Below are 16712 nucleotides of genomic sequence, written 5' to 3'. Positions count from 1 at the left end.
TCTTGATCAGGGGTCCCCAAACCTTTTCCTGTGAGGGCCACATAACTTCTCCCTTCTCTGATGGAGGGCCGGGGTCACAGGAAAAGTGTGAATAACACTATTAATAAAATGAATAAGAACTAAATAACCCTTTTAAATAAACTTTTTTTTTGTCTGGTATTGTTCAGGGGGCCGCGGGCCGTAGTTTGGGGACCCCCGCTCTCGCCTCTAAATTAGGCCCCTTTCGTGTTTTGGTATAAACTCTGCTAGCTTCAAACTTCAAAGATCTCGTAATTCAAAACTAACTGCTTAATTGTTGGCCGTGAATCCGTCACAAAGTCATTTGTTTACGTGAGCGTTTGCGCATATGTGCCAAACATGTCTGAAGAGACACCGGATCCGTTCATATAAGCGCGCAGGAATCTGTCGCCTCCCCATCCAGCATGGCGGGGGCGGCCACCGTGGTTTATTTATACGCCGAGGGAGGAGCGCAGAGCGTGCGGCGCGCCGGCATCTGCTGCTACATGATGCTCAGTAAGATTAGCTCGCTTTGACGAGGGCGCTAACGTGTAATATCGCTGATTAAAGTTACTTTGGTCCAATTCGTTCACGAATTCAAGCGCTTCCTCCTTCCAGCCGAGAGGTGCTGTTCTTCCTCTAACGCGAGCCCGCTGGTTGTCCTCGGGAGCGTCTCGGAATCCCAATTGGCTCCAGACTCCGACCTCCGACGTCCATCCGTGTCCCCCGGGCTTCATCGCAGACGTCTCGGCGTCTCATTAAGGCAGCTGCTCGACCACGAGGGTCTGAATGAACACAGCAGCCGTCCGATTGGCTCCGCCCAGCACGCGCCGTGTTTCCTGGAGGACGTGGAAGGGTTAACGCAGACCTCTCCAGCGCGTGGATTACACAACCGGAGCCCCGCGGCGAGGAAGGCCAGTTTACCGGCATGTCTGAACCAGCTGGAGGGGGGGGGGGGGGGGGGGAGCCGGCTCCTCTTTCATCTGCAGGGCTGGAGTATGTAAACAGGAGAAGCAGCGGTCTTTACGACCCGGTCCGGGCCCAGAGCGCTGCTTCCAGAACCAGACATGAGCTCATGATCCACCAGGGAGGAGAAGTGAGGACGTCACTGATTGGTTTAACTTTGATCACGAGCTACAGCTAGCAGCCAGTCGAACCCGACGCGTATTCCCTTTATTAGTATTTATTTACTAATAACACACACACACACACACACACACACACACACACACACACACGTTTTGTTACCTACACTCCAGGTGTCGTGTGAGTTGCTCCATTTCTTGCCAGATGCCGTCGGAGGCTCTGATTGGCTGCTTTAAACCCAGATTAACAGATAAATAATCCCAACAGTGTCAGATTTGTAATTCTGGATTTCGTAACTCTCCCTCGCTGCCATGGCGACAGGCTCTTGTTTTAGATTTAGCTGGCTTTAGAACACAGAAAGATGGCACGCTTTAAACATCTCGAGGCATCAATTCCTACGTATCAATTACACGTCTTCATGTCCACTGAGGACAGCCAGGCTTCCCACACAGGGTCATCGGGGGACGTCGCTGGACCACTCAGACAGCCCGGCAGGAGCTGCTGGGAGCACGGAGGACGTCCATCAGCAGCTCGCGGCGCTATCGAACGAAAGGAAACGCTAACTTTGACCGACAGATTCGGGTCGATAAAGAGGAAGTGAAGTCAGGAAGTCAGGAAGCAGCTTGTTCCCCGGCGGGAAATGAGCTCACGACAGCTCAGTAACTGCATCCCGACTCCCCTCGAGACGGCGCGGTTCGATTTCATGTGGAGCCGCAGCCGTCTTCTGAATTGTGTATAAATCTTTCCATGCATCTCACTGGTTTGATCTGTTATCGTTTAAAAATGAGAAGATGCACCGTAAACTAATTCATTTATTAAACTTGGATTTGCTCTTTTCCGTCTTAGCTGTATCTGCATCTTAAAGTCGTTCCTACGCCGACGACTGCAGCATATACCTTCCACACATGGTTTTACAGCTGTCGCCATGGCAGCAGATTGAGATGGGTCCCGACACCACAACACGCCCCTTGTTTCTGTTAACGCAAGAAAAACCAGACAGACGCATCTGTCAAACTCCCCCCTTGTATCGTGAATGTACGCTAGTCGAACCCGGTGATCGAGGCGTCAAAAACACCTGGAACACGCCAGGTCGCCATGACGCTGAAGGGAGTTATATTTTAAGCAGAAAAAAAAAGGCAAACTACAAGTTTGAGCTTGTTCCTCAGAACGCATTCCCTTTCCACAGTCGTCGCACGCGCTGCTCTGAATAACTTGGCGGTACGTAGTTCATCCTGCGGTTGAGTTAGTCACTAGTTTAGTCATGAGGTGACGATGTAAACAGCTGTCTCGCTATCTCGACATCTGGCATTTGTCTGTGCGACGCCGATTTTCTGAGAAGAGGACTGATGATATCGTCCCCTCGTGTTAATAATTTGGAGGAAACCAGAATATCTACGTCTTTCACACCTCAGGTTCTGACTTCTCTGCAGAACTCCGGATCGCTTTTCTCACTACTTAGAGGGACATTCAGCCCGGGTTCCTATGATCTCCGCCCAGCGCTGACCAATCCTTTGATTTGGCTTCCTACAGCCTGACGTTTGGAGCGGGCGGTGCCTACCGCGGCTAGGCTCGCACCACTTCCTGGACTTTTTAAAAACAACAGCGTCTGCCTCACGGCTTATCCCTGCCCTGCTGAGCTTCATTTGTCCCAGACACCTTCTCCTCCACCAGCACTTCGCCCCGGGCGCTTCCTCCCGCCCTGACTTCCTCTGACAAACGTTACTTCCTGTTACACACAGAGGAGAGCCGAGACAACGTGTTTTACAGGTTTCTGACGCGCTGAGGAGCGCACGGAGCTCTCCGGGCAAAGCACGGCTCCATTCCCTTTCATTCAGCTCTGCACGAACCCGGCTCGACTTTGTCATGCTGATGGTTTCGATTTGCTCTTGATGCCCGAGTGCTGAATGTCCGAACATGAATCTTTGCTGTCTAACGGGGAGGACTTGTGGGTTTCGGTTTGCTGAGGCTTCAGGTGAAGGTTGCTCTGTGGTTTGAACGTTATCGTCTCCTTTAAAAGCGTCTCCGGCTGCAGATTAACGCTCTGATATATGGAAAGAAAAGCTGCAGCGACCTTTAGAATCCACCTTAAGCTGCACGTCAAACATTTTAAAGTTGGTTGTTAAGCCCAAGCGCCTCCGTGTGTAAAACTGCCGTTATAATCTTACAGGGGTGTACGTAACTGAGACGCAGAAATCTGGAGCGCGTTTTCTCTACCTTGACTGGCAGGTGCGTTGTTGTGACACCTCGTGCTTCGCTTGTTAACAGTAACTTCCTTCCTGCTACACGTTTTCTGGTCACGCTGTCTTTGTTGCTAGGATGTGCGAGAGGACGGCCGAGTGAGACGCCGAGACATGGCCGAGGCTCGAGAAGAGTCTCACCCGGAGAAAACAAGCACCAACACACCGAACCCGGGCAGATTTTTACTACGTGGCAGAGAGCCCCCCCCCCCCCCGCCCCCCCCCCCGCAGCCGTTGCTCACCAACAAGTGAACCTGACAGGTGTGGAAGTGAAACACTGAGCGGGTGTTAGTCACCGATGGCGAGCAGGAGGATAAAAGAGGATCAAAGAGACCAGGGCCGTTTCATCGTTTTCCAGCTCTATGATTGTTGTCTGCACGATGAACTCAAATGACAATGCGGCATGAAGGCCAAGCACCAATCAGATGCCGTCACAGGTAGAAGGGCGGGATGCAGCGATGAAAAGAGTCCGACATGTGGACGGTGAATACGATCTGAAGAGACGCCCAGTCAGAGAATTCCTCCTCGCTTGCAGTCGTTGTAGAACCAGCTACACTAATAAACCTGACCTCTCACTGTGGGGGACTTCGTTACCCAGAATTCCAGTGAATTAGCATCTAAGTCACTCCACATCCAGCATCATCCAGCGTCTGTACAGCAAGGATGCACAAAAACAGCTGGTTATGTCTAGAGAGGAAGGTCACTGAGTAGAGGGAGGCAGAGGACAGACCCCTGAGGCGCTCCAAGGGGAAGAATAGCATCGGTAAATGAAAAATGAAAAAAGAAAACCCGCTCACACACACTCTGGTCTTCCCCAGATGCCTGGGCAGGTTTCTACATGACTGCCAGTCTGCTGTTTTGACTGTGATCCTCCATGCAGAGGGTCTGCAGGTCCGATCTTATCACACCGGACTCACCGAAGGCTTCCCGGGACTCTTCCCAAGACCCTTCCAGAACGTAATCCCTGGACTCAACAACAACTCTCCTAAACAAAGACGTCAAATCAGTCGTTTCTTCTCTACTTTCTCTTCTCGTCTAATTTTCTCTGCGTTGGCAGAACCAGTTTGTTGCAGCGTTTAAAAGGTCTGTTGGACTTTGTCTCTGCTGCCAACACAAACATCGTCGCGCACGGATACAAACCAGTTCTCTGCCTTTCTGTCATTCATTAATCCTCTTCTTCCTCGTCATTGAAAAATGGATAAAGAAAAGGAAACAAAACAAACCTGAGCGCGTCAAGTCGCTTCATCACCAATAAGACTGAACATTTTCCACACAAACATGTAAACCAGGGGAACATTTATTTCCCTTATAATTTAGAAGCAGCTGTTTCAACATCACAATGTCTGAGTTTAAATAAGTTATCTGTTGGAAATGTGGTTTTTTTGTTGCTTTTGGAGGAAATAAAGAAAAAAATAATCAACAGTCATTGAAATGTTTTTATAGCCTTTTCTGGTACCAAATATACTCCCAGTCTCATTGTAAAGCAGCTGCAAATATTCCAGATATTCCCAGCTCCACTTGTAACATTGGTTTAGTATATTCTGGCGCCGCCTCGGGACAAACGTTTTTATATTTAAAAAGGGAGATTAAATTGCGATTTTAAAATTGCTTTTACTTTTCCTTTTGGATAGATATATTATTGCTGATGTCTCGGGAAGCAATTAACGGCTGTGGTTCGGGGGGGGGGGGGGGGGGGGTCACACAGTTCTAACAGAAGAAGCTCAATGTCCTCGTTTAGCTTTAGTCTGCTAGGAATATCTGCCAGAGGCTGAAACTCGAAGCACATCTGGAGAATGCGCGGAGGCCGAGTGGGAAGGGCGAACACGTGAAAAGGAAGACGGCAAGGAAATACTGACCGTGGAACAAAAAGCCTGAGTGCGTATTCATGCTCGTGTGTGTTTGCTGGGGCCCAGCAGAAGGGGGGGGGGGGGGGGGGGGAGTTCAGCGAGCTATTATAAGACCACAAATTACAGCCGTCCACAGCCAGAGATCTCCTCTGCTCCTCCTCTACGAAGGAGACTCGGCTCAGAAACCCAACGCACCACCTCCGATCCATCGCTCCAGAGTCCCAGAAACAGGACCCTTATCAGGAATGACTAGTCTGTGGCCAAATATCTCAGCAGTGGACAGATTTTTTTTAAAGAAAGGGCTTCCCGGAGACGCTTCCGTCTGCATGTGCAGGCAGCGGTTGCATCGTACTTCTTGCGAAACACACCGTGCTTCGGTTTCACGCCTGTCATTATCCAGCGCCGCTCAGGTGTGCTAAAGCTCACTTCACCCACCGTCAGATAAGTCAACAACTCCGCCCACGAAAAGGATAACGCAAAAAGGAGCGAGCTGAAACAAAGCGCCATTGTCTCCAGGGACATTTGGATTCCAGACTGAAAGCAACACTTCTGCTTTCTGCACTTTGATTTTAGACTAGTTATGATGAAATATATAGCATTTACTCTCTCTTTTTTCTGCTCTCGCGTGTTTTGAGGTGATTTATATCTTTTTGCAGACTTTTAGACGCTTTTGTCTCCCCATTGACTCCTTGTGAACAGCACAGCTTCTGGTTTTGAATTTAACGTTTTTCTTTCAGAAGAGCATTTTAAGCGCCGTTTGACTTCAGCTTGTATGCATTTACAATTTATACCAATGAGGTGATGACAGAAGAATGCGAACGAGAGAGGAGACAGAAAGACTCAGACGGAGACGCCGAGGTTCAGAGCATCACGTTGTCCAACAATGCTGGTGTTGTGAGCGTTGGCTATGGGACCGAACCCCCGGGCGTTTCCCATCGGCCCGTCTGCCCCGTCCCCCCCGCCCCGTCCGGCCCAGCCCAGTGGGAGAGACGAAGACAGACAGTCTTCCTCTCTCAATCACATCCTGCTGAAACGCCGGCCTGGCCTTCCCATGAGCCTTCACACTCTCGGGTCGGCTTTGTTCGCCGACAGGCATGTAGCTGGTTTAACCGTGGATTTTGGAACGGAACAATTTAAAGCTCTGCTTTGTGATTAGTTTTCCCTTGATGTTTCTTTTTATCACATATTGGATGCGCTGCCAATAACCTGCATTGATCATTTGGTGGCACGCGGTTCCTCAGCATTGCGCAGACTGGCTGGCACCCCCCGTCCATTAAGAGGTCCTGCTTGTTGCATAAAAGCCTCGACCACAGATCGGACGCTCGGCCGGAGTTCTCACGAGGAAGCCGAGGCACAGCGAGCTCTCTCAGCCGTGGAGGTCCTGGAGTTCATTCACATTCCTCGGGAAGAATACCCTAATGGAGAAGGCGCCGCCGCCATCGGGGGGACGGCTACACCGGCAGCTAACGAAGGACCATCATATGCTCCACTCGTAGGACTTAGAAGTGTCGACTTCGCCTACATGTTGTATTTGTGTGTGGAAAATCTGCCCATTCCGTTCTGATTCCAGGTTTGCTGATTGATCTCTCGGTGTTGTGTCTGGGAACAATCAGAATAAACTGTAGCCTGTTGAACTCGGAGATCGTATCGCTCCACCGGACCACAGACGTGCAACCACAAACAGGAAGCAGTTCTCATCGTACGCGTTTGGCTACGTCAGAACCGAGTAGAACAAGATAACACGAGATTCAGCCCGTGAATACGTTCACAAAGACTTCTGTGTCAATCCGATGCACGCCGTTTAGAAGAATTGACGGAACAATAACTAATAAAAGTGAAGACGTGATTTAGTTCCTCATTTTTCTGTGCGTGTCATGTCAAAACAGGCATTTTGCAATAATACTGCAATACAAAAAAACCTCTGCAATACCGAGCCACATCTAAAAAATACACCCAGTTTATTAATCAATGTGATCTGTAAAATTCACCGTTTCCACCAGCCGTTACATCCAGTAACACACACACACACACACACACACACACACACACATTAACTGGGTGTGCCGTGATTTGATCATTATTTGTGCCCTTTGTTGTCGTCTTTTTATCCTCCACTTTTAATAACGCCTCAAATTTTTACGTCTGCTTCATTTGACAGCTTGATTGCTTCATGACGATCCGTCTAATGCTTTAAGAGCCGCTTATTAAAATAATGTTCACGAACAATTAGAAGAGAAAAAGACACCAAGAGAGAAAGTTAAAGGCCTATTAGAAAGCATTTCAGGAACCGACTGAAGGCGCGCAGTCTGCAGATCAATCACGTAACGATGAGTTAGTTAATCAGGCCAGCTGTTGGGCTAACATCTGTCCCCCCATTAGAATAATAACAAGCTTTTACAGGCCGGATTAATAAAGATGGTTTTTTTGTGTGCATCAAACACCAGAGAGAATTCGCCTTAAGCTTTTACACGAGAACACTTCTGATGCTACGAGTCGCTGCTGATTCATTTCCTCAGGATGAGCTCCTCAATCAGTCGCTGGAACGGACAAATCATCTGGGACACCCTCTCAAAATAAAAGCACGCGAGAGGTCCTGTAAGTGTGAAAGTAACCAGACTCACGATGCGGCCTCCAAAAACATTCGTCCCGCCAACGAGAAGCGAACGGCGCCGCCAAATAGCCGACGACTCGCACGCACCGGGCGCCGTCCTCTTTGGCAGCCGCTTGAAAGCAGACTGAAACTCTCTCCGCGCTCCGATCAGAAGGGTTCCTCGAGTACACACTAATGAGGCTTAAAATTTACCGTGTTGAAACGGTCGAGCTGTTTGTCAATGCCAATGATCGATTGGCTCGCTTTACAAAACATCAAAGGCAAAATGATTCCAAAGCCTTATTCTGGGAGCAATAAAATGAACCATGGAGCTTTTTATCGTTCCAGTATTCGAGCCTGGCCTTCAGACGCTCTCTGGCTTACGCCTTTATTTTTTATTGCTTCTGTCAGTGACAGGCCAACAAAAATTTGTTAAACAATCAGATGCTCAATTGTGATCAACAAATATAGTCGAAAAGAGTTTGTGTGTGAATTCATGTTTCCACAGACACAGGATCGAGAATCATTTTGGCCGGGCTACAAGCGTCTTCATGCTAACAGCGTTCTTGTTTTTAACAGCCAGGAGAAAAATGAGGCGAGCTCGGCGGGCCGGATTAAAAAGCCCAAGGGGCCGCATATGGCCCCCGTGCCGTAGTTTGCCCATGCCCGTCTTAGAACCTGCACCAGCTGGTTCCTGATGCGGGTCAGCACAGCTCAACCACCGGACCGCGTGACTAGGAATCACAGGAGCAATTTGTAGCGCCGAGCTAACCGGGGCCGCTGCTAGCTCCTCTGGTTCACACTAAACTCAACCCAAACGGAACCAGCCAATCCTGCTTGGCCAAACTGACATGTCCTTTTAAAGATGAGGACAACTAAATATAGCGTAAAGCCACGCTAAACTGACATCGCCTCTCAGCTGGCGTCCCGTAAACATGAGCGGCGCATCTCCAGCTGTCTGGATCTAATTGCTGCTATTTTCAGCAGAGCGGCAGAACAATGTGAGGAAGCGCCGCGGATACGGGAATAACCTCCCCGAGCTTCAGGTTCTCCTGCTTCATGTTGACAGAAACATAAACAAATTAATTATATATGCCGATTTGTCTTTGCTCTGATAAAACAAATCCTTCCGCCGCTGCAGTTATCACTTTCGTTCTTTCTCTTCTTGGCTGCAAATGTGGGAAAATATTTGAAATAATCAGCCGTGATTCCTAAGCTTGGACTGAAAACTGAATTAAATATGAAAACGCAGGTTCTTAATATCAGACCTCCAAATGGACGCTTTTCATCGACATGTGACAGAATGTAAAAGGAGGACATAAACGAAGTCGTATCAGTGACATCACATCCTGTCACACCCCAGGCGTCAGCGTGGAGGTCAGGGTGGGTGGACGCTCACCGTTGAAGAAGCTTTTGACCTTCAGGTAGCCCACGCTGAGGCGGAGCACGGACAGCTTGTCTAGCCGACTCCGGACCTCCTCGGCGAAGGGCAGCAGGCTCGTGAGCTTGTCCAGCTCGCCGTTGAGCCGGTCTCTGTGGCGTTTGGAGGGGTTGGATTTGATGCCATCGGGAGGGGCCGGCTTGGGGCTGTGGGTACAGGAAGAGGATTAAAACACAAGAACGACACGGCTGCCGCAAGAATTCCAGACGGTGACGTTAGACTTCCTGCTATTCTGGGTTGATGCTTGCTTTTAGGCTCCTAAACGCTTGTTGCTCCCACACAGCCAGAGCAGCAAGCTACCTGCACCATCCACTGTTGCCATGGGAACCAGGCCTGCAGTCTGATGTCACTGAACTTGTTTATGGGCTGTGTTAGCGGCTGACCTACTTTAAGGAGTCAAACATTTGAAGTGATTCAAAAAGGCCCCTCTTTTTTCGATTATTTTGACACCAAGTATTGAGTTTGAACATCCTTTTGATCCCTTTGATCCCGGCTGATCTGCATCTCCTCCTGAACTCGGCAGCATCTCGTTTGTAACTCAAACCAGACCCTGGCGCTTTCTTTTTCCCCCAGAAAAGGTGTGAAGCAGCCGAACCCCCGCCTTTACACCACCACGCGGTTTTCAATAAGCTCCTATCCAGTTATGAAAAACAGATCTGGCATCTTTCTCAAACACTGACAGACGTGTGTGTCGTCGTGTGCATTTTGAGCCGCCTGAACCGTTATACGTTTGCATCCATTGCCCCCCCCCTCCCTCCCCCCTCCCTGCCTCCCTGCAATAAGACATCTGCGTCCAATAAGGACATATTTGAAACTGAGGCGAGATGGTTATCAGTCATCGCTGCACTCCTGACGGCACAACTCCCTGCAAGAACAATGAGCTGGCTTCATCTACCGCAGCAGCCCTGCTGTGTGTGTGTGTGTGTGTGTGTGCGTGTGTGTGTGTGAGACGCGGCGTTTTCGGCGGGCTGACAGAAACACTCCCCAGCGCTCACACAAAGCCTCTCTGTCTCCGACGGCCAGCGGATACCTCGACAGGACAAAAGAACCGAACGCGACGGCGGCATCGGTTCGCTGCCGGCGTTACAATACGGTACGTGCAGGAAAAGACACGAGCAGAGATCCAACCCCGCCAGGCCTGGCGAGCCAATCCCAGAGAAACCACTTTTCAGAGACTCCTCCCCTTTCTTCCCAAAACATTGGATTGATTCTTCACATTTGTGTTCAGCGAAAAGCAAACAAATAAGCATGTAATCTTACAAAACATTCACTCAGGTTTGTGTTTTAAACACATTTAAAACTAAATATTTACACATTTGTACTTTCAAACTGTCTTCTATTCAGAACACAATCTGAATTAAAAGTATAAAAATCACTAATAAAGTCTAATAAAAGGATTAGACGGCTTGCCTTTTAATTGCGTTGAATTTCTCCTCACTGAGGCAAAACAAGAAAACTAAATGTAGAATGTAACAAACCCCAAAACAGGAGTCGTGTTAGAAAAACTGCGGATGGACCCGACAGAGCAGGCCCAGCGGTGCAGTGGTGCGCGAACTCAGGCACTCTGCATTCACATTTTCAATAGACAAATAGAACCAGCACTTTCAGACACAAATTAAATTGAAAGGAACTCGTTCGTAAACTGCCCCCCCGGGGGGGCAGAAACGCTGCCTCTAAACTCATCCGAGGATCAACGCGTTCTCCACGAACGCAGGCGAACCCGCCGTCGACTCCCGACCTTTCCTGGAAACCAGGAATGAGGGAACGCGGCAGATTATCGGCGCGCTCGCGTGACACCGAACTGCGGTGTGTTAATTTGTATTGATGGAGGGACGGAGAGAAAAAAAACAGAGAGAGAGAGAGAGAGAGAGAGAGAGAGAGAGACAGGGGGAAAGACAGGAGGAAAGTATGTTGTGGCAGTCGGAGGAGGAGAAAAAAAACCAGAGCGCGCCTCAGATTACTCCTTCCTTCCCTCCTTCCTCCCTCCATCCTCCCTTCCTCCTCCCTTGTGGAAACATTGCGTGAGAGCGCCGCTCTCCATGTCCCGACTATGATTAATGCAGGTAGTACCACACACACACTGAAACCACGGATCTGGCAGGGTTCTGCGTAGCTCTCAGCATGGGTCTGCGGTTCTGTGTGGAGGAGTTACACTCCCGCCTGAGGCTTAGAGCAGCTCGTGGGATCCGAACGGGTTCTAGAGCAGCTCGTAGGATCCAAACGGGTTCCTTAGAGCTGCTCGTGGGATCCGAATGGGTTCTAGAGCAGCTCGTAGGATCCGAACGGGTTCTTTAGAGCAGCTCGTAGGATCCGAACTGGTTCCTTAGAGCAGCTCGTGGGATCCGAACGGGTTCCAGAGCAGCTCGTGGGATCCGAACGGGTTCCAGAGCAGCTCGTGGGATCCGAACGGGTTCTAGACCAGCTCGTAAGGATCCGAACGGGTTCCTCAGAGCAGCTCGTGGGATCCGAACGGGTTCCTTAGAGCTGCTCGTAGGATCCGAACGGGTTCTTTAGAGCTGCTCGTAGGATCCGAACGGGTTCCTTAGAGCTGCTCGTAGGATCCGAATGGGTTCTAGAGCAGCTCGTAGGAACGGGTTCCTTAGAGCAGCTCGTGGGATCCGAACGGGTTCCTCAGAGCAGCTCGTAGGATCCGAACGGGTTCTAGAGCAGCTCGTAGGATCCGAACGGGTTCCTTAGAGCAGCGGTCCCCAACCTTTTTCCTGCCACGGACCGAGGGGGGGTAATTAAATAAAAAAAGGAGGAATATAATCTTACCAATAAAGTTTATATTACGCACTTGCAGTAACTATTAAAGAAGTATTACACCAGTATCTACTCAACATTAGTTGTGGTGTCAATAAGTACTTCTGTACTTCATGTTCACGTTTTTTCTTTCATAAATTCCACATTCTTGTCTTTTACTTCAGGGTTCTTGGTCTCTCTGTGCCGAAGCAGTTTTGAACCCTTCGCTGCCTCGTTAACGAAGCAAGGCAGCTGCACACAAACCCGAGTCTGAAGTCTGACTCCTGGTTTGTCCGTTTGTTTTCCTCCTGAGATCGACTTTTGTTTGTTTGTTTGTTTTTATTAACTTTCGCTAGTTCACGTCTGTTTTTAGTAATTCACAGCTCGAATGTTACGTTGGAGAAAATCCGGTCGTTTTTCAAAATAAAACTAATAACCGATACAACGGAAACGTTATAAATGAGTTATTCTTTCTGTGCGGCCCGGTAACAAACGCCTCACGGACCGGTACCGGGCCGCGGCAGGGTCTCTGTGTGCTGAATACCGGAGACCTTCTCCAGAACCGTTCAGCATGCAGTTCAACCCGAAAGCATCTTCCGATCCGAGGGGGCCTCCCGGCTGAGATGAAGACGACCTGCATGTCCGTTCACGCCAAACAGAAACGTCTTCATCGTTCATCGGTCTTCAGGCAAGGTCAAACGACTGATCGAACACACACACACACACACGCACGCACACACACACACACGCACACACACACACACACACACGCACACACACGCACACACACACACACACACACACACACACACACACACACGCACGCACACACACACACACACGCACGCACACACACACACACGCACGCACACACACACACACACACACACACACACGAGGAGGGTGTGTGGAGAACACGCACCGTCGCCGTTTCTCACACAATAAAAGATTTATGGGCTTCAGTGGGCTTCAGGCGGCCGCTTCCTGTTCAGCTTCCGGGGGGGGGGGGCACGTCTGCTTCCATCCATGGTTCTGGCTTGATTTGTTGGACCTCATCGCCCACCGGTACCTCCGGAGTGGGTTCTCCGGGTCGGCAGCGCAGAACCACAAGCAGGACACTTGGTTTCATGTCCTTGTGGGTTCAGCAGCTACTTATTGCAAAAGGCAAATCATTTATAATCTACTTATAACGATGTTATGCGATGTTATGTAATAATCCGGATACGTTTGCACAGATGACACCATTTTAAAAATAACCAACACCTGCAAGTATGTATGAATAAAAATAGAAATAACACGCAAAGAGCAGTAAAACATGACGTTTGATGGAAATAGTTTAGAAATAGAAGTTTGTGTTTAGGACAAGGAGAAAACAAGTACAACCGGGTTGAACGCCCGGTGTGATGTTGCCCTTCACACCGTGACGCAGCGCGGGCGCGTTACGGGGACATTCCGGGGGTTTATGAGTGTTTACGGTGTAAACTTACATTTTCTGGACCGGCTTCTTCCGTTTCTTGGCTGCGTAGAGGGCCGTGTTCGCCAGCATGGTGGATTCAGAGCGGCTTTATCCCGCGATGGACGTGCGCGTTAACGGGAGCGGGACCCGCTCAGATCCCTTTAAAGTTAGTCCGCCGTTGAGTCGGCCCCGCGCGCGCCCCGGTTTAAAAAAAAAAAATAAGAAAAATAAATTACGTAAACTTCCGTTACGTAGCTAGCCCAAACATTAGCAAAACAGCACGACGTCGTTCCACGCCAGCTTACCGAGCACACGGATACTAATACCCGCTAAAAGTCCCCGGTAAGTTCCGGTAAGTGTTCCGCATGAGCGCGAGCCCCGTTGTGATTTGACAGGGCTGCTGCCGCGCGCTCACCTCCCAGAGCGCGAAGGCTCGCGCGCCTCACTATAAAGGCAGATCAAGAAATATTTAAGGTGGTCCAAATGTAGGCCAAATAAGTCTGTCAGTGCAGACGGGGACTCGGAAAGAGCATCAAACCTGGACGACCTTAACAATGTCACAGCGTTATATTGCAGCGCAGACACTATAAAAGTTATAAATTGATAACTTTACTGTTAGTAAATCCACTCACAAACTACGATAAGATACTTTTCCTTATCATAAATTAGGGTACAAGATCATAAATTAGCATACAAGAGATTTTCCAGAGACTGTGTGATCACATCTGGAGAAAATGTCTCGCATGAGTCATGTTTCAGTTGAAATAGTAAAACCTGTGAATTTGTCTCTGCGGCCTGGAGCTCTTCTGAGTTCAGCTTTCCCACCGTGAACTATGGATCCATACTTCCACCAGGGAGGGGTAACGGAGCCCCCCCTGGTCACCCTATCCTTCCAACAAGCTTTGTGGAAATTCATCTGGCAGTCTTTTCCTTAATTAAAAAAAAAGCAAAATCGTCTCCTGCCTCCGCCTCCCATCGGCTCCACCTCTTGGCCCGGCTGATTGGGCTCAGCTACATAAACAACCTTAAGTATCGTCGTTTTAGTGTGTTTTCTCTCCTGTAATTAAAATCTACTTCCCATTCGGGACTCCTTCACATATAGGAATAGTTCCAGGTTGGGCTAGCAGGCCCGAGGGGGAACTCCTCCTGGCATCCATGTTTCCATGGCAACACGTTGGTTTTTAACGCCAACACACGGCCGAACCGAATCCACGGCGGTGTAGCTGCAGCCGGTATTTAAATGCACCCTGTTTTAGCTTGTTGTAACCTGGCAACCAGAAGGGTGGAAGGTCAAAGGTCAACAACGCAGCGTTTAGTTCCCTCGAACTGTCCCAGGAGACAGAAGACGGGCCGCCCTTCATCGCCCCCTGTGGCGGAGGTGCAGAGGTTGGGGTGTCCCTCCTGCTCCAGAGAACAAGGGGCAGAATGTCTCCTGACGGAGCCGGGACGAGGCTGCAGGATGTGAGGCGGCCGTCCAGCTCCGGCCTGGATAAATCACTGCTTGACACGGATATGGTTCCACATTCCAGGGATCCAGTGGGAATATGTTCCTGCCAAAACCTCCCTCCTCTGGAAAACATGATAGAAAATGAGTCGGCTCTCCCGGGACACTCAGAGCATTTTGGTTCTTGGAACGCCGAACCGTTTCATCGCGTTCCTCCTGGCCAGCGTTTGTTATGAACTGATTGGATGCGTGAGTCACAGATGAAGTTTCCAACCGCCGAGGAGCTGCCTCCTCCTCCTCTTCCTCCCTTCAGTGTCCCACCTGGGGGGGGGGGGCTGTCAGACCCCGGCCTCATTAATCTACAAGGAGCGCCGTGAGGTCCAGCAGTAGCTGCTCGCTGTGACGTCACAGGAGTACTTCCTGCTCCTCCTCTATGACATCATCAGTTCAGATTGGGACGCCGCACCTTCTCACAGGTGGAAGTTTTCGTCTCCATTTACATTACTCTGTGATCCAGGATGTTTAATGAGGAACATGAATAACATAAATAAATGAATAAATAATAAATAAATAACATAAATTATGAGTCCCGGATCAAGTTACTTTGGTTTCCCTCCTTTCTTCCTGCTGATAAAGTTCTACTATTTGAATGATGGTTCACTGTTGGCAGGAAGTTTTCTGCTGTTGCATTGGTTTATACTTGGTCCAACAGCACCGCCTGGCGGCCGACGGCGGTATTGCATCAAGACAAACCGTCACAAACTGGATTGAAAAAGTTCACATTTTACTTCAGAAATTAAGAACAGAATATATTCAATCCAAGAACATCAACTTTTAATAAACATGGTTACATTTTAGATTCATTTCTGTCTCTGAAATATGATTTTTAATTCGTAGTAAAAGCATTTATTCGTTTATTTGAAGCACAATTACTGTAAAATAATTTAATTTTAAGATCTAAATCTAAGTTTAAATCCTTCTTCTTTTTTAAATGCCTCCTGCATCAGCAGATAAACTCACATCCTTTATATTCAGCGCTCTCTCGTGTTGCCTTCAGGTCCTCGTGGACACTGAGGGAGAGGAGGACACGATGAAGGCCGTATTCAGTTACCCAGAAGAGACACAGTGCGGAGATCAGTGAGCCGGTGTTTGTCCTTCATTCGCCCTCCTTGACCTTCAGAGGAGCCGTGCTCTCTAGTGGCGTGTCGTCATCAGACTCTTCATCGGCGTCGTCATCGTCAGTCTCGTTGGCGACGTACGAGCCTTTATGCCTGGACAGACTTTTACTTCATCTCGACTCAGAGTGAAATCCGATCAAAGTTTTATTTCCTGCTTTTTTTTGCTTCAAAACCTTCAGACGGCTGATATCGTCTCCACTTTTGATTTAAAGGACTTTAATCGTGAAATGTAATAAAATATTCGTTTATTGTGATGCTTTTACTTTGGCAGGCCACCGGAAATTAACATAAATAAAACATATTGGTTGGTTTCTCCGGAGAGAGTCGTGATGACTATCTCCGTTTCTGCCCCCCTGGAAGGTGAATTTTTAGGGCCTTTTTGAAGGAGGCCAAAGAGATGCATGTTTTGAGGGCAGGAGTCAAACAGTTCCACCCTTGGGGGGGGGGGGGGTATTGTAAAAAGATGAGCTGCATTATGAGTTGTTTAACCCTGTCTTCTAACCTGAGCCATTTTAGGATAGCAAAATGTCTAGGAAGAAGGTGAGCGATAAAAGCTCTTCATCCTGGTTCCAGCGTTCCTGTTCATCATTCTCTTCTTGATGGAAATGAAGAAACTCGCCAGGCTTCCCGTGGCCACGCTCTCCCCGATGCCGGAGTCCACCCCGGACAGCGACACCTTCAGGCCGCCCAGTTG

At 49.1% G+C, this 16712-nt stretch overlaps 1 protein-coding gene across 1 annotated transcript in view; it reads right to left on the bottom strand.

Moving 5' to 3' along the window:
* The window catches only part of LOC137912103 (aryl hydrocarbon receptor-like), a 22449-nt gene extending 8963 nt beyond the window's left edge, over positions 1–13486 (bottom strand). The window contains exons 1-2 of the mRNA XM_068756460.1: positions 13428–13486; positions 9157–9344 (exon numbers count right to left, since the gene is read on the bottom strand). Coding sequence (XP_068612561.1) covers positions 9157–9344; positions 13428–13486 — 247 coding nt within the window. The remainder of the gene's footprint in view (positions 1–9156; positions 9345–13427) is intronic.
* Positions 13487–16712: the final 3226 nt, after the last annotated feature.

Source organism: Brachionichthys hirsutus, chromosome 24 (assembly GCF_040956055.1).
Source record: "Brachionichthys hirsutus isolate HB-005 chromosome 24, CSIRO-AGI_Bhir_v1, whole genome shotgun sequence".
NCBI lineage: Eukaryota > Metazoa > Chordata > Actinopteri > Lophiiformes > Brachionichthyidae > Brachionichthys > Brachionichthys hirsutus.
Note: the sequence above shows the minus strand (reverse complement) of the source record. Positions and strands in the feature narration are given on the sequence as shown.